The 26,073-nt window shown below is 44.8% G+C and overlaps 1 protein-coding gene across 1 annotated transcript in view; it reads left to right on the top strand.

The window, feature by feature from the left end:
* TMEM131 (transmembrane protein 131) overlaps positions 1-23,701 on the top strand; it is a 237,732-nt gene extending 214,031 nt beyond the window's left edge. The window contains exons 32-41 of the mRNA XM_039232398.1: positions 3,410-3,585; positions 7,050-7,177; positions 13,797-13,921; positions 14,125-14,274; positions 18,133-18,298; positions 19,469-19,590; positions 19,677-19,773; positions 20,577-20,674; positions 21,436-21,596; positions 22,641-23,701. Coding sequence (XP_039088329.1) covers positions 3,410-3,585; positions 7,050-7,177; positions 13,797-13,921; positions 14,125-14,274; positions 18,133-18,298; positions 19,469-19,590; positions 19,677-19,773; positions 20,577-20,674; positions 21,436-21,596; positions 22,641-22,925 — 1,508 coding nt within the window. The 3' untranslated portion in view covers positions 22,926-23,701. The remainder of the gene's footprint in view (positions 1-3,409; positions 3,586-7,049; positions 7,178-13,796; positions 13,922-14,124; positions 14,275-18,132; positions 18,299-19,468; positions 19,591-19,676; positions 19,774-20,576; positions 20,675-21,435; positions 21,597-22,640) is intronic.
* Positions 23,702-26,073: the final 2,372 nt, after the last annotated feature.

The raw sequence follows: 26,073 nt of genomic DNA, 5'->3' as shown, positions 1-26,073 counted from the left end.
TCTCCTAGAAATAAATTAAAAAAAAAAAAACATTTAAAAAAAAAAAAAAAGAGTCTGCCTGGTGATAGCAGGAGTAGGCAGACAGAGAGAGTGGGTGGCCTCAGGGACATTTCACCCAGATGGTGATGTGAAGCCTAAGGAACCTGTCAGTCATGTTGGGTCTATGACTTGGCTACTGCTGGTAACAAACACTGAGTTTTCCTAAGCTGCTTTTCCCTTCAGTCTGTATTGTCTTTACTTGGATAGGTTAGTTTTTATATAGATTATGCACCAGTTAAGGCATGGTTTCCTTAAGGCGGGTGATATCCTGTGTCCTCCACTGTGTATTGAGGTAATAATTTATGTTTGAGAGGGCAGTTTCCCTGTGACTTCTGATACCTGCTTGCCAGTCCCCTCCTAGCAAAATGTTTGAGACTCTTTTTTCCAAAGCCCAGTCTTTCCACTGGGAACCAGTCCCTGAGGAAGAGAAGAGACCCTTGAGAACAAGGTTGCCTGAGAAGTTAGCTTCTTCCTTTACCCCACCAAGTGGCAAGGGGAAGACAGATGCCACTCCTGTGTGTGCAGCCTTGCAGGGCACATAGGCCCATCATCAGGCTGATCTAGTCAGAATTATTTCTAGTCCTTTGACGACAGCATGCTCTCTCCCCTCCCACCAACATTTGAATTTGGGAACAGAAGCAGAAGAAGTCACACAGGAGAGTAAGGTAGTCGCTAGCTAAGCCATTGGACTGATGCTCTGGTGATTGTGTTGATACCATGACTAATGATTCTCATCCTAGTTACACACTAGAATCACTTAGAGGAGCTTTTTAAAAATTTACCCATGCCAGGTCCCACACGCAACTGCTTAACCAGAAACTCAGGGTGGAGCCCCAACAAAGCGACATTTGTTAAAAGCTCCCTAGGTTAGTCTAAAGTACAGCAGAGTAAGTATAATTGTTACAGCCTGAGAACCCAAAAGATGTTTTTAGGATATTTAAGTCAGCTTGGACATTTTAGATTTGAATTGCTTATGTCAAACTAATTAAACTGAGCTCCTGGGGGGAATTTAAAGGGGAAAGAAGTTCCAAGAGCAGATCTCTAGGGAACATGAGCAAAGATGAAGCCAGCGAAAAAGTTGCCAGAAGAATCCTAGTACCAGAAAAGGATAATAATGTGAGGTATGGCTGGGGCGGGGAGGGGAATAGTCCAGTGTCCAGTCAAACAGAGAGGTCTTGTAGAATGAGTTCTAGAGGTCAGTGGTATTGACAGCTAAGGAGCTATTGATAACCTTTTCAAAATGCCATTCGTTAAGGTGCTGGGGACAGAAGTCCAAGTGCAGCATATTAAGAAATTAATAAAAGATGGGGATTTAAAAAGTGTAAACTAGTCATTCATGAAATAAGCTTTTTTTTTTTACCCAGGTTTTTAGCTTAATTCTTAGTTTGTTAAGTGTTTCTTTTTCTCCTTTGTGTATCCATGTCTTCAGTATTTGAGTCTAGTTTAAAAAAATATATTGCTTCTAACATTTCCTGTTTGTTAAGCTGGTTTCAGGTTATTGTAAATACAGATTATTTATACAGGTTGTGCGTCTCACACAGTGAACCTAAGCATGACAGAATTGTGTAATTGCACGTGAGAAACTCATTGCATGGGGATTGATCTCGGTCATGTGGGGAAGTTTGAAGTGCTCTCGGCATGAACTGTTGAACTCAGAATCTGAGAAGTCCAGGGGCTCCCAGGGCCAGAGCAAGACCGGCTCCTTCCCTCCTGCCACAGCAGAGAGGAACTCCAGCCAGTCAGGATGGATCAGAAGCTATAAATAAACCCATTGGCCAGTCTGCTAAAACAAAGGCTTCTCAATTTTTGAGACTTATTGTCCCGGTTATGATTTCAAATGTCATACCTCCTGGAATCAGTGTGAAAGTAAATGGTAAAATGATATTCCTAAAAATCAGTCAGAGCTTTACCTATTCTTTTTATAGATCAGGCTCAGCAGAACTTTACTGTAAAGGGCCAGGTGATAAATATGCAAGGCTTGGTGTGCCCCAAACTGTGTTCTGTCATATATTCTTATTTCTTTTTTCCAATCACTTAAAAAAGTAAAAATCACTCCCACCTCACAAGCTATACAAAACAGGCCACAGGCCAGATTTCATCCAGGAGCCATGGTTTGCCATCCCCTAGATGTCAAAGTTTGAGTTTCTGACAACAGTTGACAGTGGCCATGAAACCTTGGGATTTAGATAACTTGTATTAAGCTACCATTATCAGAGTAATATATTTTTAAATGGCGTATATAGAATGGCTTAAACTGTGGCTTATGTGGCTTCTGTAGCAGCTTTACCCTGCCTGTCCGCCCAGGTGACTCAACAGATGCTGGAATCCGGGGATTTCTCTGCAGCTGTCTATGCAGCTAGAATGTAAGCTCTCTGAAGGCAGAGATAATGTTGTTGGTGCTGGTGCTATACTCAGGACATGGAATGCTGCCTGGGAAATAGTGGGCACTCAAATAACTGTGGCTTCTCATTTGTCTTGGGAGCATCCACATCTTTTAAAAATACTAGGCTTTCTACATTTTTTTAATGTTTGCTTATTTTTGAGAGAGAGAGAGAGAGAGAGAGAGACAAAGGAAAGGGGCACAGAGGGAGATACAGAATCCGAAACAGACTCCAGGCTTTGAGTGGAGCCCAACACGAGGCTAGAACCCACGACCCATGAGATCATGACCTGAGTGGAAGTCGGATGCTCAACCTACTGAGCTACACAGACGCCCCTAAAAATTCTAGTCTTTCTATAGCTCTGCTGTTGACTCTGTCCATATAGAACATTCCATGGTGTTTATGTGCTAGGCACTGCTCTGAGGGCTTTATGAATTCCCCATTACAACCCTGTGAGGTGTTGTCTCTCCCAGCTTACAGATGGGAGGCCAAGATCACACAGCTGGTTGAGGAGAGCCGGGATTTGGACTCAGCCATCATGGCTCTGTCTCCGGGCCTCTTACATCCCTTGGGTGATGCACATGGGCATCACCTTCAGGCTTCCATCTCCAAACAAGTTTGAAAGGATCTCTGGGTTTCACCTCTGTGATTTTTCAAAGCTACATCACCCTGTAGAGTATAAAAAAGTATTCTAAGACACAAATTTGTCAAAACTACAGAGTTTGCCAAAAGTCATTGAACTCTGTACTTAAAATGAGCTTTTCTCACTGTACATAAATTATGCCTCAGTAAAATTGACTTTCACCGGTATTCTAATCAAAAAGCCAAACACGATTTGGAAAGCTTTAATTAGAGAAAAAATGAATTAGAGAAAGAAACCTTAATTAATGAGAAAAAGAGTCCAGCCTCTTGGAGAAAAGTTATAATGGCTGTGTTTTCTGAGCTATTTAAAAATCACGAAGTTATTTTATTTTGACTTTTACCCCCAGGGAAAGGAAAACCTCTTCAGCGCAAGGTGAAACCACCTAAGAAGCAAGAGGAAAAGGAGAAGAAGGGAAAGGGAAAGCCACAGGAAGATGAACTGAAAGACTCCTTGGCTGATGACGACAGCTCCTCCACCACCACAGAGACCTCCAACCCAGACACAGAGCCTCTCCTCAAGGAGGTACGACGGGCCCCCCGCCCCAAACAAACAAGGGAAGAAAGTGTCTCCTGCAGCACATGACACTGTCTCGTAGATCAGGCTTTTTAGTAGAGAATGAACCTTTTCTCTTTCACATATGCACATGTTCTGAGGATTTTTTCTCAGCGTGCACAGGCAGGCCTACGCCACTGTCTTGCAGGAAGCAGTCACAGCCCCCGGGAGAGGTCTTCATTTCCCCCAGGCAAGAATATCTGCAAGCATGTTGATAAAGTAAAATAATTAGAAACGGGAAACACTGCTTGAGAGATAGGGACTGTCTAGAATAGTACCTACTCTGGCTCATGTAATTTGTTTCAGATTTTAAGTTATCAACAGAGAATGAGAAGGAACTAGACCATTTTAATTATATTGGACTTCTCCTGGCTTATCACGGCTAGTACAGCGGGCTTCAGTAGCAGCTCACTCCTCCCGCAGGGAGGACAGGGCAGGGACTGTCCTGGAGGGGAAGGTGGTCCCAGGGAAGACCCGAGGCTGTAGTGGCCACCCACAACTGGCCAGCTCAGCACACATCAACACATGGAGAAAGCTTCCCTACTTCTCAGAGTCCTCAGCAATCGGGGTGGTCCCCAGTGTCTAATAATACTGCAAACGCCTGGTACTTAGTGGTGTTAGGTAAATGGAAGGTAAGGTTACTGTTGTGAATGGGTCTGAGACTGTGAGCTAGAGGTGCTTTGTAGAAAAGTGAGGGCATAATTCTATTTAGGCATTTTTATTTTTAGAGAACTATCTTTCAGATTTAATATGATCCTAATATAGCCTTTAATACTCTAGGCCCAAATTTTTCAGTTAATCTAGTGACCTAACGAATCGTGTCTTAAAGAAATCTAATAGTGTCATCTGCATATATAAATTTTTTAAATGAAATTTATATGACTTATTTTTCTTGTCAGTCCCCTTTCCCTTTGCCTCCTTCACATGTGGTGTGGTGCTCTGTATGCCCCAGTACAGTCCATAGCACTGGAGTTCTGTACTGTGTCGTATCCTTTCTAACAGATTCCTTCAGAGACGCAGAATGCCATCTACTCGTCTTTGAATGCAGGCCCAAGAGTTTCAGTGATACGAATAAGCGTTTGGAAAGCATTTTCAGCACAGGCTTTCTTCACGACTTTTCCTCACTTCTTTTCTTGCTTTTCTCCTAACACTTCTCTCCAGCTGACCCCATCAGCCACCATTCTGTGCACGCCCGCTGGCATAATTCTCTCTGTTGTTCGTTTCCTCCTGCTTCTCCCTCTCCTTCCCTGCCGTTTGCTTCTTGCAGACACAGCACGGAATCCTCCATGTGGCCTTCATGCCTGCTGTCCTACCCCCTTCTGATCAGCTTTGATTCCTCTTCCTCCTCAGTGCTCTTGCATATAGTTTGTGTGCTTTTACTTCTTTGCGACTGGTCTGTTTGCCAGTTGTGTGTGTTTTCTTCCTAACTAGATAACAGCTGACAAGTCGCCCTCCCACGGAGGTCTTTTCCATCCTTCTTCTACCCTTTCATTCAGAAAATAGGGGTCGGGTAGACTATCCCACAGCCATTAAAAAGGGATGAGCTCTTGCCATTTGTGACAGCATAGACGAGGAGTGTCAGCTAGGTGAGGAAGTCAGACTGAGAAAGACATACCACATGCGTTCACACATATGTGGAGTCTAAAAACCAAAACAAATGGATAAATAAGAAGCAGAGTCGGACCCACAAATAAAGAGAACAAGCTGGTTTTTGCCAGAGGGGAGGGGGTGGGAAGATGGGCAAAATGGGTGAAGGGGAATGGGAGTCACAGGTTTTCAGTTATGGCATGAGTAAGTCCCCGGGATGAAAGGCACAGCTTAGGGAACATAGTAAGTGGTATTTCTGACAGGTGGTAGCTGCACCTGTGAGCATAGCATAGCACCTAGACATGCTGAATCACCATGTTGTACACTTGAAATTTATGTAACATTTGTGTCAACTATATGCAAAATCTTTTTTAATGCAAATTAAAATGAAAAAAACAATTATGTACTTGAGCACCTGAGTAGCAGACCTTGTGTCTGGGAAACAGCAGAGGACGAAAAGACCATGTTCTTGTCCTCAGAGAGCTCATGCTCTACCAAGTCCTTTATGAGTCAACTGGACAAGAAATAAGTCAACTTGTCTTAGAAGGTATGTGGACAGGAGACTGTTTTAGCCCATTCTCTGATTATTTATTCTTGACAGTTAAATAGATGGACCTGGTGTGACCTGTTAAAACCCACGTTGCTTTAATAACCATGAACTGTGAAGCTGGGTAGCCTCTCATTTACCTTGTGCCTGTAATTCCTCCCACACCTGCAGCTGTGCTCTTTGCTGAGTCTGTCCTTCCCCTGTCTGTCCCGATTAGCCTCAGTGCATCCTTACACACAGTGCCGCTCAGACTGTGTGTGATGAAGAACCAAGGTGTTTTTATTTTCCGTCTGTCGTCTAGGTGCTCCTGCTGCACACAAGTAAAACACACCCATGCCAAATGCAGCTCCCCAGCAACCTCGGTGATACCTGAATGGACCCTTGCCCTGTTGGGGAGACAAGTCCCCTGGTCTCATGCTCGGATGCCACTGCTGTCAAGTTACTATGAAAATGCATAAGTGTGGTTTCTGTGCTTATGCAGTGGTCAGGGGCCAGAAACCGCATTGGGTGGACCGGTAAAATAGTACAGCTTCAAGGTGCAGCCTGGGTGTGTCCTCAGCACAGGCTCCACACTCAAGCCAGGCAAGACAGCCCTTCTATGCTCCGGGCATAGCCAGTGTACGTTTCCAAACAAAGGTACAAGTTCATCTCCAGCTGTCATATGTGTCCCCCTCCTACTAGACTTAGCCCTTGGGGAAAGGGCCTGGGCCCCCTTGGTAACCCCATTGACTAGCACCAAGTGGCTGACTGGTAGATGTTTGTTGAGTAAGTGAATGAATAATTAAGCTCCTTCTCGTTGGTGGTGAATGGTTAGCATTAAACCCACCATAACACTTTCACAGCCACAGGGTCACTTGTGGACACAGCGAACACTGACTACTGCCTGCGCTGTGTTCTTGCCCTGAGTTTTACTTGTGCTCAGGATTTTGGAGCATTACCAGAGTGTGTAACTTTATATTGTATTTCAAGCTAAATTTTCTTATAAACAAAAAAAAGCAAGGTTTTGTTCCCCAATACTTAAAAACATGAAGCTACCAATTTGCTGCTACCACTGTGCCCATCCCGGGCAGAGTAGGAATAGAAATAAAATAACATTCTTTATAATTCAGACTCAACAAAACATAATAAGTCAAAGTCTAAAAAAAATTGAGAGAACTACAATAAAGATAGAAAGGAATTTATTATTTTTATACATACGTGTCGTATCTGCTGTGTCTTTGGTTTTGTGTCTGCCTTCATATACACTATATTACTCAGTTTCATTAATCCTTCTCAGCAGTTAACTGTTCATTTCTTACAGGATACAGAAAAGCAAAAGGGAAAACAAGCCATGCCTGAAAAACATGAAAATGAAATGTCTCAAGTGAAGCAAAAAAGCAAAAAACTCTTAAGTGTTAAGAAAGAAATCCCAACAGATGTGAAACCCAGGTAAGAAAAATGAATGAATGCAGAGAACGAAGATATATATAAGAAGTTACTGGTGAAATCCAGGTAACCTCTGTGGTTGGTCAGTTTTTATGGGGTGTTTTTGTTTTTGTTTGTTTTTTGGTTTTGTTTTTGCAACAAAAGCCACGTGCTGCATCATGTTTCTCTTGGGGTTTTTTCCTAATGCTTTGTGTTAATTGGGGACCACATGCTTCTGATTCAGAGATGTAAAAGGCAGAGTTAATGACTTGTTATGAAAATTTAGGATGAAAATTGAGATTGGTAATTTGTTCCCAAGAAGAGAGCCATTTCACTTCTGTACAAAACATTTCACCTGTACAAAGGTGACCTTGATAGTTTAGCCACAGGTATGAACATAACTTTTCTCAAAAGGAGCTCTGAATCTGTTTACTAACCCAGAACTACAATTGGGTTCTAGAATTTTGTGCCATAAAACTTGGAAGAATTTATTCTGACCTTAAAAATGCTCAGGACAGTTGTCACCTATCAGACAACTCTAAGATGAATTAACTAGGAAATAACTCAATTCCAGTCACCATGGAACAGAATTCTGGTGGGCCCCACCGGGAAGGCTCACTGTAGAATGTTTCTGCAAGTAAATGAAGGAGTTGAACTATTAGGTTATTAATTAGGCTACTTCATACTTTCATTAAACCTTAGATCTACCTAATAAGCTAACTTTAGTTTTAGTATTGTTAATGCCCTTCATAGTTCATCGTATAAAATGACCATCTGCATGGAAGCTCGTATTTATCTTGTGTGATAAGTGGGCATCAACCTATTGACGAAAGAATTAAGTGTAAGTTAATGAAGACATGGTTATCATTAGAATTGGCCTTAGATTTGGGGAAGCTCTTTTTTAACTCTGATTCTGAGAACAGTATGTGAGCTTTCCAGAAACACCAATAGACAAGACTCTCTCCCTAGGTAAGAGTTTAACTCAGGCCTGGGCCGTCTGTTCCATAGAACTGAGAGCTAATAAGAAATTAGGTGTTGGGATGCCAGGTGGGTCAATCGGTCAAGCATTCTACTCTTGATCTCAGCTCAGGTCTTGATTTTCAGGATCATGAGTTCAAGCCCTTCGTTGGCCTCCACACTGAACATGAACCCTACTAAGAAATTAGGTGTTACTCTAGTGAAATGTAACCTTTTCCCTGAATTTATGAAATAATACAGCATATGGCAGTCATTAATTATTAGTGGAGAATTCGTACCTAAAATTCACTCTTATATGCACATTGTTAATTGAGTGATTCAATCCCACAGTGTGTTGAGAACAGCTAGCAGCAATGTCACGTGGCATAGTGGTTGACACACTTGGATCTCTTCTGAGAGAAATCAACCTGAGACACTAATTAGTGCTAATATTCTGGCGCTCCAGGACAGGAGTAATACCATAGTGACTAGGAATTATTCTTCTAGGCCTTTTTCAGGCTTAGGTGATTGATCAGATATTTCTAGATAAATAGGGCTAAAAAATACAAATTGTGGAAAAGCCATAGTTTTCATGGAGATCTTGAGAGAATAGACAATCATGCTATAATTCATACTACAAATTTAAAAACCAAGCTTCTAAGAATTATCAGAACAAAAAATTCCATAGGTGACTTTTGCCAAATCTGCATGATTACCCTTCATGTCTGAGCTGTCAGACATAATTTTTAAAACAGATAGTACTTGTGTCCATCAACAGATGAATGGATCAAGAAGATGTGGTTTATCTATACCATGGATTACTACATGGCAATGAGAAAGAATGAAATCTGGCCATGTGTAGCAACATGGATGGACCTTATATGCTGAGCGAAATAAGTCAGGCAGAGAAGGACAAATATCATATGTTTGCACGTATAGGAGGATTAGGAGGAACTTGACGGAGGAACAAGGGGGAGAAGAAGGGCAGAAATGGGGGAAAGGGAGAGAGGCAAACCATGAGAGACTCTTGAATGCTGACAAAAACTGAGGACTGATGGATGTGGGGGGGAGGGGGGAGGGGCATAGAGGAGGACACTTATGGGGATGGGCACTCAGTGTTATGTGGAAACTAATTTGACAATAAACTATTTGTAACAAATAAAATAAAGTAAGCTATGAAGGCAAAAAAAAAAAAAACAGTACTTGTTAATTCTTAAGTTCATTCCTCTAATACTGACTTCTATTATATTCTGATTTTTTTATTAAATAAATTGGCCATTAACAGAATTTCCATAACAAAACCATTCCACAGGTAACTTTGACCCATTCTGCTTTAGCCTTCTGCCTGAACTCAGAGACGTAGTACTTTTTATACAAATAATACATGTTCATTTTTACCCTCACCCCTTTTCTGCTGACTTCTATTGTATTCTGATTTTTTTATACAATAAGTTGATCACTAGCAGATTTGATTCTGAAAAGGCTTCATTTGAATGCCGCTAGCACTGTAAGGATTTCAGGTTCTCCAGTAAACGGAAAGCTACAATAGCCAGTTCTCTACCATCTAGTTAAGGGACAGTTACAGGGATAACCCATGTTCTTTCGGTATTAGTTAAGAGGAAAATCATTACCAGCAAGACAGTTTAAGCAGTGTTCTCTGAATTGTCTTTTTACCTTGTCAGCTATAACTGGAGAAAGCCATATGCAACCTTACTCTTCTAATCTCCTTAATCTAATCTCTTTAAACTCACTGATCTTGTTTTGTGGTTTTCCAAACACAGGGATAAGAGTATTAAGAGTCAGAATTCATTGGTACATCACTCAAATATGGAATTAAACAGACTGGTTTTTTTAATAACCAGAAAAGTGGCCTCTCTGAATAGAGCCATTCCCTGTCTACAGTGAGTTGTGACAGCAAAGGCGTTGCTCTGTGGCTCAGGTAGAACCACTGCCTATTCTAAGTGATACCCAAAACTCCTGTCGCCTCAGAAGTGCCGTCACTGTGTTACTCTGTGGTTCCGCATGGCCGAAGGGTATAGATGCACTCTGTGGAAGGCATATCATTGTAAGGCATATGTATATTATCACCTTTTAGAAGCTTTATTTGATTAGGAATAAATGTTTATTCTATATATCAGGTAGCCAAAACACTGATATTTTAATATTAATGAAATCCATGAGCTTAGCTCACATTTGCTTTATCAAAAATTAGTCTTTAAATATTATCAATATTATTGGAATGTTATGTTATCTCTAAGCCAGAAGGCCCCAATCCTGAAATGTTAAAGAATTTAGGGGGTTTCCTTTTTTTTTTTTAAGTTGTTTTTTTTTTGTTTTTTTTTTTTTACTTTTGAGAGAGAGCAAGCTGGAGAGGGAGACAGAATTCCAAGCAGGCTCCATGCTGCTGTCAGCACAGAACCCGATGTGGGGCTCAGTCTTACAAACCTGAGCCAAAATCAAGAGTTGGATGCTTAACTGACTGAACCACCCAGGTGCCTTGAAGAATTTGTTTTCTTATAAACCAGTAGGGATAAAGCCAGAGCAGTGCCTCAGTTGTGGTCTCTGCCGGAGCAGCCACATCCTACCATACTCGCATAAATTCACTTCAAAAAATCATGTCCTGGGGGTGTGGAGCATGGTGTTGCAATGGCAGAGACCCAGTCCACCCATTTTGGCCAGCTTTGACACCGAAAAAGGAGGGGGACCTGTAGACCTCCGGAAAACTGTATTATAGGTATAAGATGCCAGGGAATTAGAGTGCAGTCTCAGACACTAAAAGGACTTCAGTGCCATTAGGCCTGGTTTAGGATAGCAGTTTATCCATTGATCTTTCTGTTCTCTGTTTATTTATCAACATTTTACATATATATATGACTTAAAGGTAATAATCTAAAATAAGGGTGGGAAGTCTTCACAGAAGACTCTCTAATCATCTGCTCAGACAGCACACTCCACTCAGGGCCACAGGCACCACATTTCACAACACTAGCCTCCAGACCCATGAGCACTGGGAAAGCCCTACCCTTTCCCTCAGCTCTCTGCCTCCCCACTTCCTCAGACAGGGGCATGTACTGAGTATTACGTAAGCAAAAATGAGGCCTGGCATCTGAACCACCTTATGGTTTTTCCCTCTTAGAAAGAATCATTTAAATTAAGTAGGCTCTTACCTATTTTATTCCAGAGACTTCAAAAAGGTTTCTCAATAGAAATCATCTAGCTTAATTTAGGGAAGTATATGAATCAACAAAAATAAAATAGTTGTTTGACACCTTTTTTCTTAAAAACCAACTAATTTTACAGCAGCACAGAGTTACATTTTGTATAAATATCCCCCACCCCCCATACTTATAAATGACTTACTTAAAAATAACTCCCACACACCCACCTCTGCCGCCACCACCAGAGGGCTCGGTGTCTGTTTCGTGGGAGCCTTTGTGTTTTTTTTAAGATGTAGTTTTTAAATAACTGTCAGTCAGAAATGGAAGGACTTAGAAGATTCATAAAACTGTACATTAATAGTGTTGCCCGTAAATAGTGGATTTTTCATGTCGGCATATTATCCTGCCAAAAATTCTACGTATTTGGATTAATGGAGCCCTTTGGATTTTTGGTTAGCTCTTTTACTAATTCTAAAGGTAATACCTATTTATTATAGAAAATTTGTATTTGGGGCCTGGGTGGCTCAGTCAGTCAAGTGTCCAGCTGTTGATACTGACTCAGGTCATGTTCTCACGGTTCATGGGTTTGAGCCCTACATTTGAGCTCTTAGCACAGCCTGCTTGGGATTCTCTCTCCCACTCTCTCTGCCTGCTCACTGGTGTGCACATGCACTCTCTCAAAAATAAATAAAACTTTTTTCAAAAAAATTTTGTGAGGAGTCTCTGGGTGGCTCAGTCAGTTATGCATCTGACTTCAGCTCAGGTCATGACCTCATGGTTCATGAGTTTGAACCCCGCATGGGGCTAGTGTTGACAGCTCAGAGCCTGGAGCCTTCTTTGGATTCTGTGTCTCCCTCTCTGCCCTTCCTCTGCTCACACTCTGTCTCTTAAAAAATAAATAAACTTTTTAAAAAATGTTTGTGTGTGTGAAATACAAAGAAACAAAAGAAAGAAAATCACCTCTGACTTATATCTCTATAAATATTTGTAAATAACCTCTGTTAAACTGTATATTATTAGTAATATTTACGTATTATTCTGTCATCTGGAAGGTTTGAACCTTTCAGCCCTTTGAAATCTGGTGTGAATTAGTACAGTGGGCTGCCCCTGTCCCAGAACCTGGCAGAAATTGGCTGCCTTCCAGGAGTGAGAAGTTGGCGTAGCCACGGAAGGAAGATGATATGGTGCATAAAGAAATAAAAGAAGCTGAGGCATGGGCAGGGGGAGGCCACAGTGGTGTGTTGGAGTCACACACCTGAAGGTTGGGGACAGGACAGGAAGTACACCAAGGTGGAAAATGCCAGAGGTACACCCATTTTAGAACACCTACATCAGCCAGTAAACTTTGTAGGATTTTTAATGAAAAGCAGGCTATCAGCTCAGCCTTGAACTGACTGTTTTCTGACCATCACCAGGAGCATGATGGAGATCACTGATGATTTTTGGAAAATTTCTCATAAGGGACCACTGGGTTCTCTCAGCTGTGTTCTCAGCCTTCACTAGAAAATATTCTTCTCGGACTTGTTACCTTAGCTCCTATCAGAGGCCTTCCCAAGCCTACAACTTGATCTTGGTGGCCAGTACAGAAGCAACTGTGTAAAGAATGTCCTTACGGCCCAGATAGTTACACTGCTCACACTGCTACCTTATATGGGTATATTATATACCCTTATCTACCCATTTGTCCTAGAGATTGCTTCTCTGCCAGCAAATTTTAATGTTTTCTTCATCAGGCTATGGAAACTTAAAATAGCCCATCATGTCTGCCATTCTGCCATGTTGAACAGGAAGTTCAGAGCCAATTAGTTCTATTTATATATGTTTATTATGTTAAGCTTACTTCTGAATCTTTTAGAACACATGTACACTCTAATAAAAACAATATTTTAAATTTTTGCCCAAGGTTAACCTTGAGTTCAAAAAGAAGAAAATTCATCTCATCCCACTCACCCTAGACCTTAGGCAAGTAGTTCAGTCCTGCACTCTGCAATGAGCTAGGGGATTTTCTTAGGCAACCCAGGAAATTAGTCCTGGTTCATTTCATGATTTCCATGAGAAAAGTGTGTTTAAAGTTTTGGATAACAGACGCCTTGACATTTTAGGTCTGAGACCTTTCAGCAGCTCCACATTCAAGAATCCCACTAGTAGTCCAGATGCTGGGAGAGACTCATTCACAAGCAAAATGAGTGTGGTTAGCAACCCCCAAAATGGCACGTTTGTGCTAAAGGCTTTATACACATTATGTGAGGTAGGTGCGCTAACCCGTTACGGATTATCAGATAATGGACTTCAGTTCTTTGTCAGCACTCAGAATACCAAAGGATAAATCTGCAAGTACTCGGTGTCTCCTGAACAGTCTTAGAAATGTTTGGAAAGCAGCCAGTGCTAACTTAGGACCATGACTACATCATGCCTAAGGAAGTCAGATTAGAAAATGCAATGGAAATTATAGTGTGATCAATGGCTTCTGCTCTTTCCTCCAAAACAAAAGCATAAATTTGAATTTTCCATCCATAATTGTCTTTCAGTTCTTTAGAGCTCTCCTATACTCCCCCACTGGAAAGTAAACAACGCAGAAATCTCCCAACCAAGATTCCTCTTCCAACTGCATTGACAAGCGGATCCAAATCACGAAATTCCCAGAAAACAAAAGGTATTTTCATTTCATAGGGATATTTTCATAATTCATTGTATTAGTAATTATTAGTTGTGAGTTACCAGTAATCGGTTAGTAGTTTTCGGTGCTTTAAAAGGCAAGGGTGGTGTTCTCGTCCTCATTAGAAGGTTCACTGAAACAGACCTGAAAGAAAGGAATTATTTTCTGTTAACAATTTTTTCCCCCTGATTTTTGTGCAGGTACAAATAAGTTAGTGGACAACAGGCCACCTGCCCTAGCAAAATTCCTCCCAAATAGTCAAGAACTAGGCAACACCAGTAGCTCAGAGGGTGAAAAAGACTCTCCACCACCGGAATGGGATTCTGTGCCAGTTCACAAACCCGGCAGCTGTAAGTATGGAGATTTAGAAACCTCAGTGCCCCACTCTGGGCAGGAAAACTCACAGGGCGTATTGAGTTAAAACGAGGCCTGGCCTCTGTGGCCAGCTGGAGCCCACTTGTACCAGCCAGCAAAAGCCCATTGTTCAGTAGTCTGCCAGTTGTGAAACCATCATAGGCTTGTTTGGCCATGGTGGGAGTATTTGCACCAGAGAAACCAACAGACAGTTCACATTAGGACTCTGTGCAGAGCTGGTAGACCGCACCACTTCCCAGGGTACAAAATGGAAAGATCTGTCTGGAGCAGTGAATCATCCAAAGAAATATTACTTTACGAAATCATTAACTCAGTGTTATCTTCACTGACTAGTTCCTCATACATTTACAGTGTAATCATTTTTGTAAAAATTCAGTCTTCAACTTTACCCACATCTTTTACATAAACAACCTGTGTTGTTTTTCTCACTAGTCTTACTCATTATTTTTCTCACTACTTCTTGACCTTTTTCATCAGGTTTGGCCTGCAATAAATCATGACAGTAGCACAGGCTACTAAAATAAGAGAGAAGTCCTCGCCCTAGATACTTAGGACCCAAAATAGAAGACAACAGAGACAAACCAAGGGAGGGGCCTAATTACAGGGATTTGGGGTCAAGAGAGGACCAGCCTGAGGACTGATTCATCTACATTCACCACAGTGTTAGAGAGAACTCACACTTGGCTGGTTTGTGCCAAAGGGAAAATCAGGGTTGAACAACAAGATTGTTTGGGGTGAAGAGGTATTTAAATGAATAGTTGAAGCCCTCAAAGTTCAGTGAGGACAAAGTACTTGGAAATGCAGGTGCAGTATACGTTAAGCATGGTGTCTTTTACATGTTCACTTACATAAATACACGCTGGAAAGAGACGCTTTCTATATTAAAACTGGTAACCCCCTATTTGCCATGAGACTTTCTGGCACTTTTTAGTGCTGTTTGTTTTTTGTTTTTTTGCCTGGGATGAAATATAAACCTAAATTCCTCATCCTTCAAAAGATCTTGATCAGGTCTTTCAGTAGTCCCTGCATCCAGGCTGACTGCTTTTCGTTCACTAGATTCCCCTCTGAGGTTTCAGCTAGACACCGATCCTAGGCTTATACTTCGTGATGTGGGCAGTTCCCCATTAAAGAGACCTCACCTCCATCACAGAGGGAGGTTTCCAGCACTGGGAATACAGCATTCCCGGGGTTTCCTGGGATACAGCCAGTTCCATGGCATTCTCTGCAGCTCAGTGAAGTAAACATATGCTCTGCTAGTGTGAGTAACAACACCTGGTATGGGAAAGAGGGGCTGTCAACCAGACACAGCCTTCAAGACAAGATAGCTGGCTGTGACAGTGTTGTCACCAAAGTGGCACCTGATGAACATGCTGGCATCACTCCTTCGGGTCAAGAAGGAAGGATGACCAGATCCAACCCAGTGTGGGTTTGGCTCCACACCTCAGGAGGGAAGAAATGGGAGATAAATGGTCTGGAGAAGAAAGTATTTGGAAAGCACAGTTCTTTGGGCCTCTGTTTCCTCCCCAGGCCCATCCACGAAGGCTGGGAGAGCTCAGTGCCTCGGAGCAGGACTCACTGTCATACAGCTAGATGGCCTTGCCACTGGAAAAAGTGTGTACTTGCTCCAAGGCCCACATCTGCATAATTATTTTGTTTTTCCAGCCAAGGAATACTTTACCTTGGTCCCACATCCTAGAACCACTCTGTTCTCACCACCAGCCTTACTAGAAAGTTCCAGTAGGGCTCTACTATATACACAGTATTGCTACATGAAAGCAGTAAGCATCAGTCCAGTGCCCTTCCTCTGTCCCTGCTTTCTCACTCTTTTCTCCCTTCTCCACCCTTTGCTGATAATTTCTCTGGCTGAGATCACTAGCCTCCAAGCCCTCTTTTAGCAGCGCTTTGCTTCCTAGAGTCCCAGCAGATTAAAGCATTTCCCTCTCGGGGCTGTGCAAGCCTGCACTTCACAGGGAATCCGTGTGTAGAGACCTTTCTACCCCAAGTAGCACCCCTTACAGCATGGTGCCCTGTACCCATAGGAGATGCTGAGAAAATTCTCCTGGAATAATTTCATGATTTAAACAGACAACAAATCCAAGGGGTTATTAAAAGCCAAGTAGCCACAGAAGAACTACATTGAGTCAAAAAGTTCTCTAAATTGCACATGCCCTATGCTGTTTCTGGCCACCCTTTACCCTCCCCCCAATCTTCCCTTCTTACGTCAAGCATTATCCCAGATCTTTTTCTGACTTTTCTTCTCCTGTTTCGTTCTGACATTTAGTAAGTGCTTCTGCAGCTACTGGGCCCGGTAACACATCCCACTAAAGGAGAGCTGCTGAGGGATGCAGCGCACACACACCCCCGCCCCACCCCGGGACAGGCACCTGGGGTGAGCGAGCACACATAAGGCAGAGCGTGGCCCGTTCCAGTGTGGGCAGTTCCTAGCTCATTTCGTGGGGGAGTCAGAGTCAGAGAAGGTGTCCTATAAGGAGTAGCTTGAGAAGGGTCAGGACAGTTGTACAGATAAGGGTCCTACAGTATAGAGGTGATGTCAGGGGCTTTTGAGACGGGCAGAAAGGTGGAGAGCTTTGAGCAGGGCCCATTACAGGAGATGGCATTTGAGATGGGCCCTGAGCATGGACTTCGAGTCAGCAGGCGACAGAGCATGTGAGGAAGGGATTGTCCACGTAATCGGGTGAGAGTTGGTGGGGTGGAAACAGGGACAGCATGTGAGATGCCGGCACCACTGAGGAAAGTCAGAATTCCCAGGGTAGGTACAAGGTGGCACTGAAGATGGGGAGTGAACGGACACCTTGGGCTTCGAGAAGTGTGCTTAGCGTGGCAGCACCATAAGGGATGCCTTGACACAGCCGAGGAACGTGCAGCTTTGTCCAGGCCCCGAGCCCTGGGATTTGGGGGGAACCGCCGGTGCCGGAGACAATCACAAGGGAAGTGGATCCACTGTCCTGAGCAGGCTTCCCTTCTGGAAGTGAGAGGAAACAGACCCTCCACAGAAAATGGGAGTGGAGCAGACTGTCCTCACTGTAGGCAGGGCTTGCACAGGGCGTGAAGGGCCATCAGGAGGGGATGAGGTGGACAGAGCTGGGTTGGGCAGGGACGGGAAATGAGGAGGACGAGGCGGGGCAGCCTCGCACACCGGGAGCCCGTGAGACGGTTTCGCAGTAGCTGGAGCAGGACGCCCCCACGCCGCACACGGTAGACGTGCCAGACGGTACCGTTTTCCGAACGAAGTTCTATGTATTTCCTTTTAGTGAGAGCAGGGTAGGTTTTTCACAACAGAAGTTTTTTCTCTCTTAAACAAATTTTTTAAGATTTTTGAAACAGCTGTAACACCCTCTAATGGGCTGTACATGTTACCCTAACGGGCGGCAGGACTCCTGTTAGCTCATATCCTTGTAAAACGACTGGGGGCAGCCACACACCAGGCCTGCCCACGGAGTGCAGGCTGGCGGCGTGGAACGGGACTCAGGGGCATTTCGCAGGTGTGAACCTGGCTGGAAACACAGAGACTCGTATGCGTTCCGGGCACTGACTCTGCCTGCCCATCCCTGAAGGACGAGGAGCCGTCCGCAGGGCTGGGAGTCAGGGGATGGGTCATGGCGGCTGACTCTCGGGAAGTCTTCTACTGCAGAGAGACGGGACTTCGTCTGACCTTTCAGACCTTTAAACAGAACACATGGGAAAGCTTTACTTTTTTTCTCTTTGTAGATGTGCTTGAGTTCTGCATTGTATCAGAACCTCAAAAGTAACTAATTTTGAAGCGTAATTCTCAAAACACCACATTAATGAGACCTTTTTTTTTTCATTTCCAGCTACCGATAGTCTTTATAAACTTTCTCTGCAAACCCTCAATGCAGACATTTTCTTAAAACAACGCCAGACCTCACCGACGCCCGCCTCTCCTTCTCCCCCCGTTGCCCCCTGCTCGTTCGCAGCCCGGGGCAGCTACAGCAGCATCGTCAACAGCAGCTCCAGCAGGTAGGTCCCCAGCCCCACCACGCTTCAGATAACTAAGTCCTGCAGGCACTCACCCCCTTCGAGTGGAAATGCTCAGTGGCCACAGCCTGCTGTCCTGTCCTGCCTCACATCTGTCCTGTGCAGTGTCCTGCCCTTGCCCAGGGTCAGTGCTCCCGTGTCCATGCCTGACGCCAGCCGTTAGTTTTCATCATCCAGGAACCCACAGGTTCATCATTTAACTTATTAGAATTACAATCTGATTCTAGAGTCAGTAAGCATCCTGAGCATTCAGTGAAGATCTACAGATGCCCTGTGCGTGAAGGACGTGGCTTTACGAGACATTTATTTTGAGCTGAGGGCAGTGGAGCTGGGCAGTTAAAAGAGCAGGGTCTGGCACGAGCCTGGCCATCGAGAGAGATGCTGCCGGAAGTGCTGTGCACACAGGAGGCAGCCTCCCGATGGTGGATGGGGCCCTTCAACTGTGACTGCACTCCTCCCTGGAGGTCCAGAGCCCCCCTGTATTTGCCTGAGTTAGCATGACAGTAACCCCAGTGAGAGTGAGGAGCCTGTAACAGGTTCTTACTGTGTGTCCGCACTGCTGTCAGCGCCGTGTGTCACCCGCCCCCAGCAAGCACAGCTCGGGTGCCATCACCACCCCCGCTCTCCACTCGGGGAGCCACCTGCCCACCTATGGCCACACTGCCCAGTTTTTCTCTCTTGCCAAAGAGGCAATAACCACTGAGGCTGGGGGCACGCTGCCTGGCTTAGGACCCTTGCTGAACCAGGTCCCTCACTGGGTCCTGACGGGAGCAGGGGACGAGCCCTGTGGAGCATTGTTGCCCACCCGCAATCCCTTGTTCTCCTCGTTCCACGACCCGCTGGCTCCCTCCGTTGGTGCCCTTCTCTGCTGGGATCGCCGCCTTTCCAGTCCCTCGTCTCTTTCCTAGGGGCCTGATGTTTTCATTCCTTTCCCCCAAGTCCCCACGTCCCCTCAGACGGCACAGTCTCAGGTGTGGGAGCATTTTATGTGAGGCTGGGCCGTGGTCTGAAAGCTGCCCTGAGCCCGGCCACAGTGAAAGTACCGTGTGCACCCAGTCCCGTGGCCGTCCCACCATCTGGGCCCCAGCACTTGTCCCCAGCTGTAGACAGCGCTGATGAGGAATGACCTCGGTCTTTACTTCTTCCTTCAAGCGACCCTAAACCCAAGCAGCCAAATGGAAGCAAACACAAATTGACTAAAGCAGCCTCCCTCCCTGGCAAGAACGGCAACCCCACTTTTGCTGCAGTCACAGCCGGGTATGACAAGAGCCCAGGTGAGCCGCTTGCTGTTGGACCTGTCACACCCGGACTGTGGGCGGGGCAGAATGGCCTTTGATTGACTCAGAGTCTCTTGTCACAGGAGGAAATGGCTTTGCTAAAGTTTCTTCAAACAAAACAGATTTTTCCAGCAGCCTTGGCATTTCACACACTCCCGTTGACAGCGACGGCTCAGACAGGTACAGTAAGCCATTCTGAATCGAAAGATAAGGGTTCCTCAAGTCAGGTTGCCTCTTCTGTCCATACGTGTGTCCCCACTAGATTACAAGTAGGCCATCAGCGTGGGCAGACACCTCTAGAAATTTCTGTCTGTTGTGTGGAATCAGAGTTTATTTGCTGTGCTTCCCCTGGCAGCTGCCCCGGCGGGGAAGGAGGCCCACGTGGCAGGTCTCACCCCAGCAGAGAGCCGGGTGTGTGTTCATCCTTCTTCATTATCATGGTCTGTCACAGGACAGGATGTGATCTGATAATCAGATAGGAGAACAGAAATGTGTGTGAGAAGGAAATTGGAGCCAGTAAATTATTGGACGTGCCACTTTCCTGGCCCACAGCAATCCTATGGAGCACGGTGACGTACAGTGCTTGCCTTGGTTCATGGTCCCAGATAAATATCAGGAAACACTCTCAGGATAGCCCCAATTGTACCTACTTTGCACTAAAAGCAGTGAGGCCTAGATTTGAAAGTTTTTAAATAAATCTTCCAGTACCAGAAAGTAAACATAAGGAAAAAATAGCTATTTTCTCTGTGGACCACTTGCTGTGAACCGGCCTCACAGCTAATGGCAGGATAGGAGCTCAAAACTTCTCTGTGCTTAATCCTTCACGGCGTAGAAGCCGCGTGCCAGTTCTGCCTTTGTCTTTTAATATTTGAGCGCCCCCAGTTGAAGGAGCATCTGCTGTTTGTGAGGCCGCTTGTAACGGGCCTGTCCCCACTAACCACCGTGCACCTCTGTGTGTTGTGTTTTCCTCCTGTAACGTGCAGCTCGGGCTTGTGGAGCCCCGCCAGCAACCCCGGCAGTCCCGACTTCACGCCCCTCAATTCGTTCTCGGCATTCGGAAATTCTTTTAACCTAACTGGTGGTGAGTGTTTAACGCTAGACCTGTAACTAATAAGCCTGTGGACAAAGAAGAGAGGAAGACGAGGTCTAGTGTGTGGAGAGGCCCGCTGACCTAGGAAAGGCTGTCATTCAGTAGGCCTTTCTAAAAGGTGCGTTCCTTTGTCGTTATAGTCAGGTCCCAACAGGTGTGCGGGCTGCCGGGAATGCAGCGCGGCCGTGGCTGCTCCCCCAGACAGGTGCTCGGGAGCCCGGGCCCGCTCAGCCCCCGGCACAGTAGCCTGGGAAGATGGAGGCTCAGCACAAAGGTTTCAAAAGGGTCTCTCCTTCCACCTTCCCCTCCCCACCAGCCCAAAGGTGCAGTGGAGCGAGCTCAGTGCCGTGAGTAACAGTTGTGTGTTCCCAGATTTTAAGAACTTCAAGAAAGGATTCTATGTCTGAAATGGGACTCCTGGCTCTGCTGGGCTCCTTTACTTGCCGTCCAGAATTAGAGGCAACAGTGCGAGCTTTGCGTTCGCCGTGGTCACGTCAGACGGGGTGTTTGCACTTGAGGTCATCCAGTGATGGGTGTGGGTAAAGAGCTCAGGTTGTGTGCCATGTGCCTGTGACCTGGGGACCGCCCCCTGTCCCCCATCTTCCCCGGGGTGTGGTGGGAGCCGGCAGAGCGGGTGTGAGGCTCCGAGTGAGCGGTGGGGGACATGTGCCTCTGAGTGAGTGCCCCACCTTGTCCTACACGAGTGAGTGTGGCAAAATTAGATACAGACTTGATTGCTTCCTTACTTGCAGAAGTTTTCAGCAAACTCGGGTTATCTCGGTCGTGCAATCAGGCCTCCCAGAGGGGCTGGAACGAGTTCAGTAGTGGCCCTTCCTACCTTTGGGACTCTCCAGCAACGGACCCCAGCCCTTCCTGGCCAGCCAGCTCTGGTTCCCCGACCCACACAGCCTCAGTGAGTACCTGGGGCTTGGCCTCACCGGCACCCTCCTTATTACTGTTGTCACTGTCACCGTCACTCAGACACCACTGATGCCACCAAAAAGGCCAGATAGCAATGTGGAAGGGGCAGGTTAGTTCTTTTGTCGTCTCCATTGCTGTGTTCATACTCTGCCAGAGTGACCTATCGGGATTCTTCAGATCTGCTAGAGTTCAGAAATTCTAGAACAAATGAGCAGCTGTGGGTCTGGTCTCCTAGTAGAGCAGAGTCATTCCAGCGCCTTCCCAACCTGTAAATCTGCCCGTATGTGTGACTGGGGCCAGACGGCGACAGAGGGTGGCCTTCACCCTTACATCCTGTGGCCCTGCGGCCCCCAGGAGAAGCTGCTGGAGGGTTGTGCTTATTTTGCCTCTGAGAAGCACCTGTGTCTTAGCTTGAGCTTTTCCAGTGCACATCTGGTTCCCAGCTACATTTTTCTATAAAGGCCATGCTCTAAAAAAGTATTCTTACCAAGAAAAATAATTACTGGTTTCAGCTTTCACGAAATTATGACCAAAAATGCCTTACTGTTATTCTTCCTTCATTCTCAGGAAACCTAGATTAGATAAGCAGGGCTGAACCGTAGATATTTTACCTTCATGGTATAAAGCTCGTCTTCACTGTAATCCTTCTGGCTTCAGTTTTAAAGAATGGTTAAGGTGCTTTTAAAACAGGAGTCAGGAAATACCTTGGGCTTTGCAGGCCATGCTGCTTCTGTAGTGTCTGCTCACCTGCAGCACAGAAGGCGATGGCCGTGTTCCGGCAGACGTCCTGTGGACAGAAACAGGCAGGGCTGGATTTGCCACGCCCCTCCCTACCCCCCACCCCCTGACTGTGGTTTGCCAGCCTTTCTTTAAAACACCAGACCCTGAGATGCCCACATATATAAAACATTTATATACAAGATAAAGGAGGTGAACAAAGCTGCAGCCCAGCCCTGGTTTGTAACATAACCTTCACCCGCGCGCCACCCGCGCCCGTCAGTCCCGACAACCCATGCTACGCCTTCTGTCTTGTCAGTCGATCCTCGGCAACACCAGCAGCTTATGGTCCACCACTCCATTCTGCAACTCGATCTGGTCCAGCAACCTGAACGGCACCTTGCCCTTCCCCACTCCAGCCAACACGCTGCCAAGCATCGGCCTCATGGGCACAGAGAACCCCTCCGCTCCTCACGCTCCCTCCGCCTCCAGTCCGGCCGACGATCTGGGGCAGACGTACAACCCGTGGCGGATATGGAGCCCCACAATCGGAAGAAGAAGCTCTGACCCCTGGTCTAATTCGCATTTCCCTCATGAGAATTGAAATTGGGCAAAAAAAAAAAGTGGGGGCCCCTCATCTAGATCATGATATGCCAGTTTTTGAGACATCTTTTTAAGGCTGTTACTGCTGTCGCTTCCCACTCCCCACCCTCCTCATCTTTGCAAAACAGATTCAAGCAGGGCAGGCTCGTACCACTCGCTTCTTTCAGATCTTTCTTGCAATTATGATAATATGAGATTTGCTGTTGTGCTTTTAGGGAAAAGTCTGGACTCAGCCTCAAACTCTAATAAGGCCTGTACATCTGAAAACCTTAACTGCTGTCAAGTTTCCACCACCTGTCTTCTTCCATCCTTTATTTATCTGTATGAACACAAATTTGACATTTACAGCTAAGAAAATAATTTGAGTTGAATCAGATGTCCTGGCATGTGACAATTTTATTAAATTACCAAGTTTGGTTTTTAATAATTTCACAATATTATGCGCCAAGATCTAATTTTAAAAACGTATGAGGACTTTGTGCTGAAAATAGAGTATTTTTTTAAAATAAGGCTGTCTTGGTTTAAAAGCAGATTACAGAAATGTAAGTCAACTTTAAGAACAGTGAATGAATGTAAAAACATTCGGTTGAGACCATATGCATTTTCTGTGCTGTTTGTACTTGAGGTATGTACCATTTGTATACCTGAATTTATTTTAAAGATAAACTGAAATGCACATAGCCAAGTCTTGAGATACAAGATTGAATGTGTATTTCTTAAAAATACAACTTTGTGTTGTACTTTGAAATAAATGATGCTTTTTTCAAAAGCCTTGAATTGTTGTGTGTCTCATCTTTACAGCAAGATTAATTTGGATTCTGTCACCCCAAACTACACCCTTCTATCATTGCCTTATTCTGTGCAGTTTTATTTATCATGGCTAGAACCTCCTGTGGTCTAAATTCTGTGTCTTCCCACGGTGGTCACTGAAGGTCTTTGATAGAAAAAAACGGACACGACTAAACTGTATTCTTCCTTTTAAACAGAAGTGTGTTGACCCTTTTCCAATTTGAAGACTCCCACAAATCCTCCAAATGCTACCTGTAGAAACAACACGCACCAGGCAAGTTGAGTATGCCACAGATGTGTCAGTGGTTTAATCTTTCAGAAAGTCTTGCTGTTCCAGCTTGCTTTTCTCACCCGCTTATTTCCAGTCTATTTTAAAGCCAGCCTTTGAACACCCAGTCTTGCCGGGTAACCAGGAGACACTAAACACAAATGTTCTGTTTGACCCCAATTACATCATGAAGAAATCCACCCATCCCCAAGGAGGTCAGAGCAGTGCAGTTGAAATGTACAAAAGGAATTTGAGTCTGACGTCTTCTCTGCTTTACACCAAGCCTCAGTAGAACCAGCCACATTCCTTTTCCAGCCTGTGTCTCGCCCCACAGGGACAGACACCAGGTTCCTGTACAGTCAGAACTCTGGCTCTCTGGGCTCGTGGCAGACTCGGACCTCGTGTGGTCTCACTAGCACAATCTCCTGTGCGCACCTGCCAAACCGGGATACATTTAAGGCTTGACATTCGCTTTCTACACCAATGCGAATGTGGTGTTGCAAAGCCATGAAAACGGGTGAGCTTCATATTCACCCTCATTTACAAAAGAAAGAATTTTGTTGGCAAACTTCACCTCAGTAAACGTAACTAAGGCTCCTAAATTTGTCCCTTCTTAAGAATCACTTGAGACTCCCAAACGCTTTTTTTTTTTTTTTTTAAGTTTTTTTTTATTCTGAGACAGGGAGAGAGTACACGTGAGCCGGGGGAGAGAGAGGGAGGGAAAGAGAGAGAGAGAACTCTAAGCAGGCTCCACACCTGACACAGGGCTCGAACTTCCAAACCAGGAGATCATGACCCGAGCCAAAACCAAGAGTTGGATGCTAAACCAACTGAGCCACCCAGGCACCTCATACCTTCCTTTTTTTTAAGTTCTAATTTCACCCCCTGCTGCTCTCATCAACAGGACTGAAAAACACTACACATGAAATAGGAAACTACAAACAAGGGCTTCTGCTGTTACTTGGGTTTTTCAAGTAACTCTCACAGTAGGTATTTGTATGGCAGCATACCCACCTAATGTCTTCACAGGATTCAATCTAACAGTTTCTGGTGAAAAAATACAGTGGTTTGCTTTGTACTAGGCTAAAGTTTAATTTAAAAATAAAAGCTCTGTGTGTGTGTGTGTGTGTGTGTGTGTGTGTGTGTGTGTGTGATATATATGCACGTGTATAGTATTTAAATAATTTCATCTAAATAGCTTAGTTTTACAAAAATTTTTATATTTATTGAGAGAGAGAATGAGTGGGGGAAGGACAAGAGAGAGGGTGACAGAGAATCCCAAGCAGGCTCCATGCTGTCAGCACAGAGCCTGACACAAGGCTCCATCTCACAAACTATGAGATCATGACCTGAGCCAAAACCAAGTGGGAGACCTAAGGGGCGCCTGGGTGGCTCAGACAGCTAAACCTCTGACTTCAGCACAGGTCGTGGTCTCGCGTCCATGAGTTCAAGCCCCACATCAGCTCTATGCTGACAGCTCAGAGCCTGGAGCCTGCTTTGGATTCTATGTTTCCCTCTCTCTGCCCCTCCCCTGCTCGTACTGTGTTTTTCTCTCTCAAAAATAAAATTTTTAAAAAAAGGATGCATAAACGACTGAGCCACCCAGGTACCCCTAAAATTCTTAAGATACTACGCAATTCATGAAGACTTAATGTTATTGAAATTTTAATGTCCAGATTGGTAACAAACTTTAAAAATTAGACCTAAATTATAATATTTAAATAGTTGTACATTTTATAGACATAAAAAAATATACAAAAACTTTTAATTTGCCCTTCTTAAAATGTCAGATTAACAAAATCTGCCCATACTTTTAGATGACGATATACATTTGATCCTTGAACAAGCTTGAACTGCACAGGGCACTTATATGTAGATTCTTTACAATAAACACCTATCTTATATTGTGATTGAAAAGTAAAGTAGAAGTTGCCAAATGACTAAAAGCTAAAGGGAAGGTGGAGGAAAGGTGCTAGGAAGGCTGCAACTGCACGATTCTGGCCTCCCCTGGCCCCCTTCACCCACCTTGGCTGTGCGGAATGGGGTTCATTGAAGCCTTGAACTGAAAGAAGCAAAGGAACCAACTCTGCAG

This window comes from Hyaena hyaena, unplaced genomic scaffold (assembly GCF_003009895.1).
Source record: "Hyaena hyaena isolate Hyena2069 unplaced genomic scaffold, ASM300989v1 scaffold_64, whole genome shotgun sequence".
NCBI lineage: Eukaryota > Metazoa > Chordata > Mammalia > Carnivora > Hyaenidae > Hyaena > Hyaena hyaena.
This window is presented reverse-complemented; position numbering and strand designations above follow the sequence as displayed.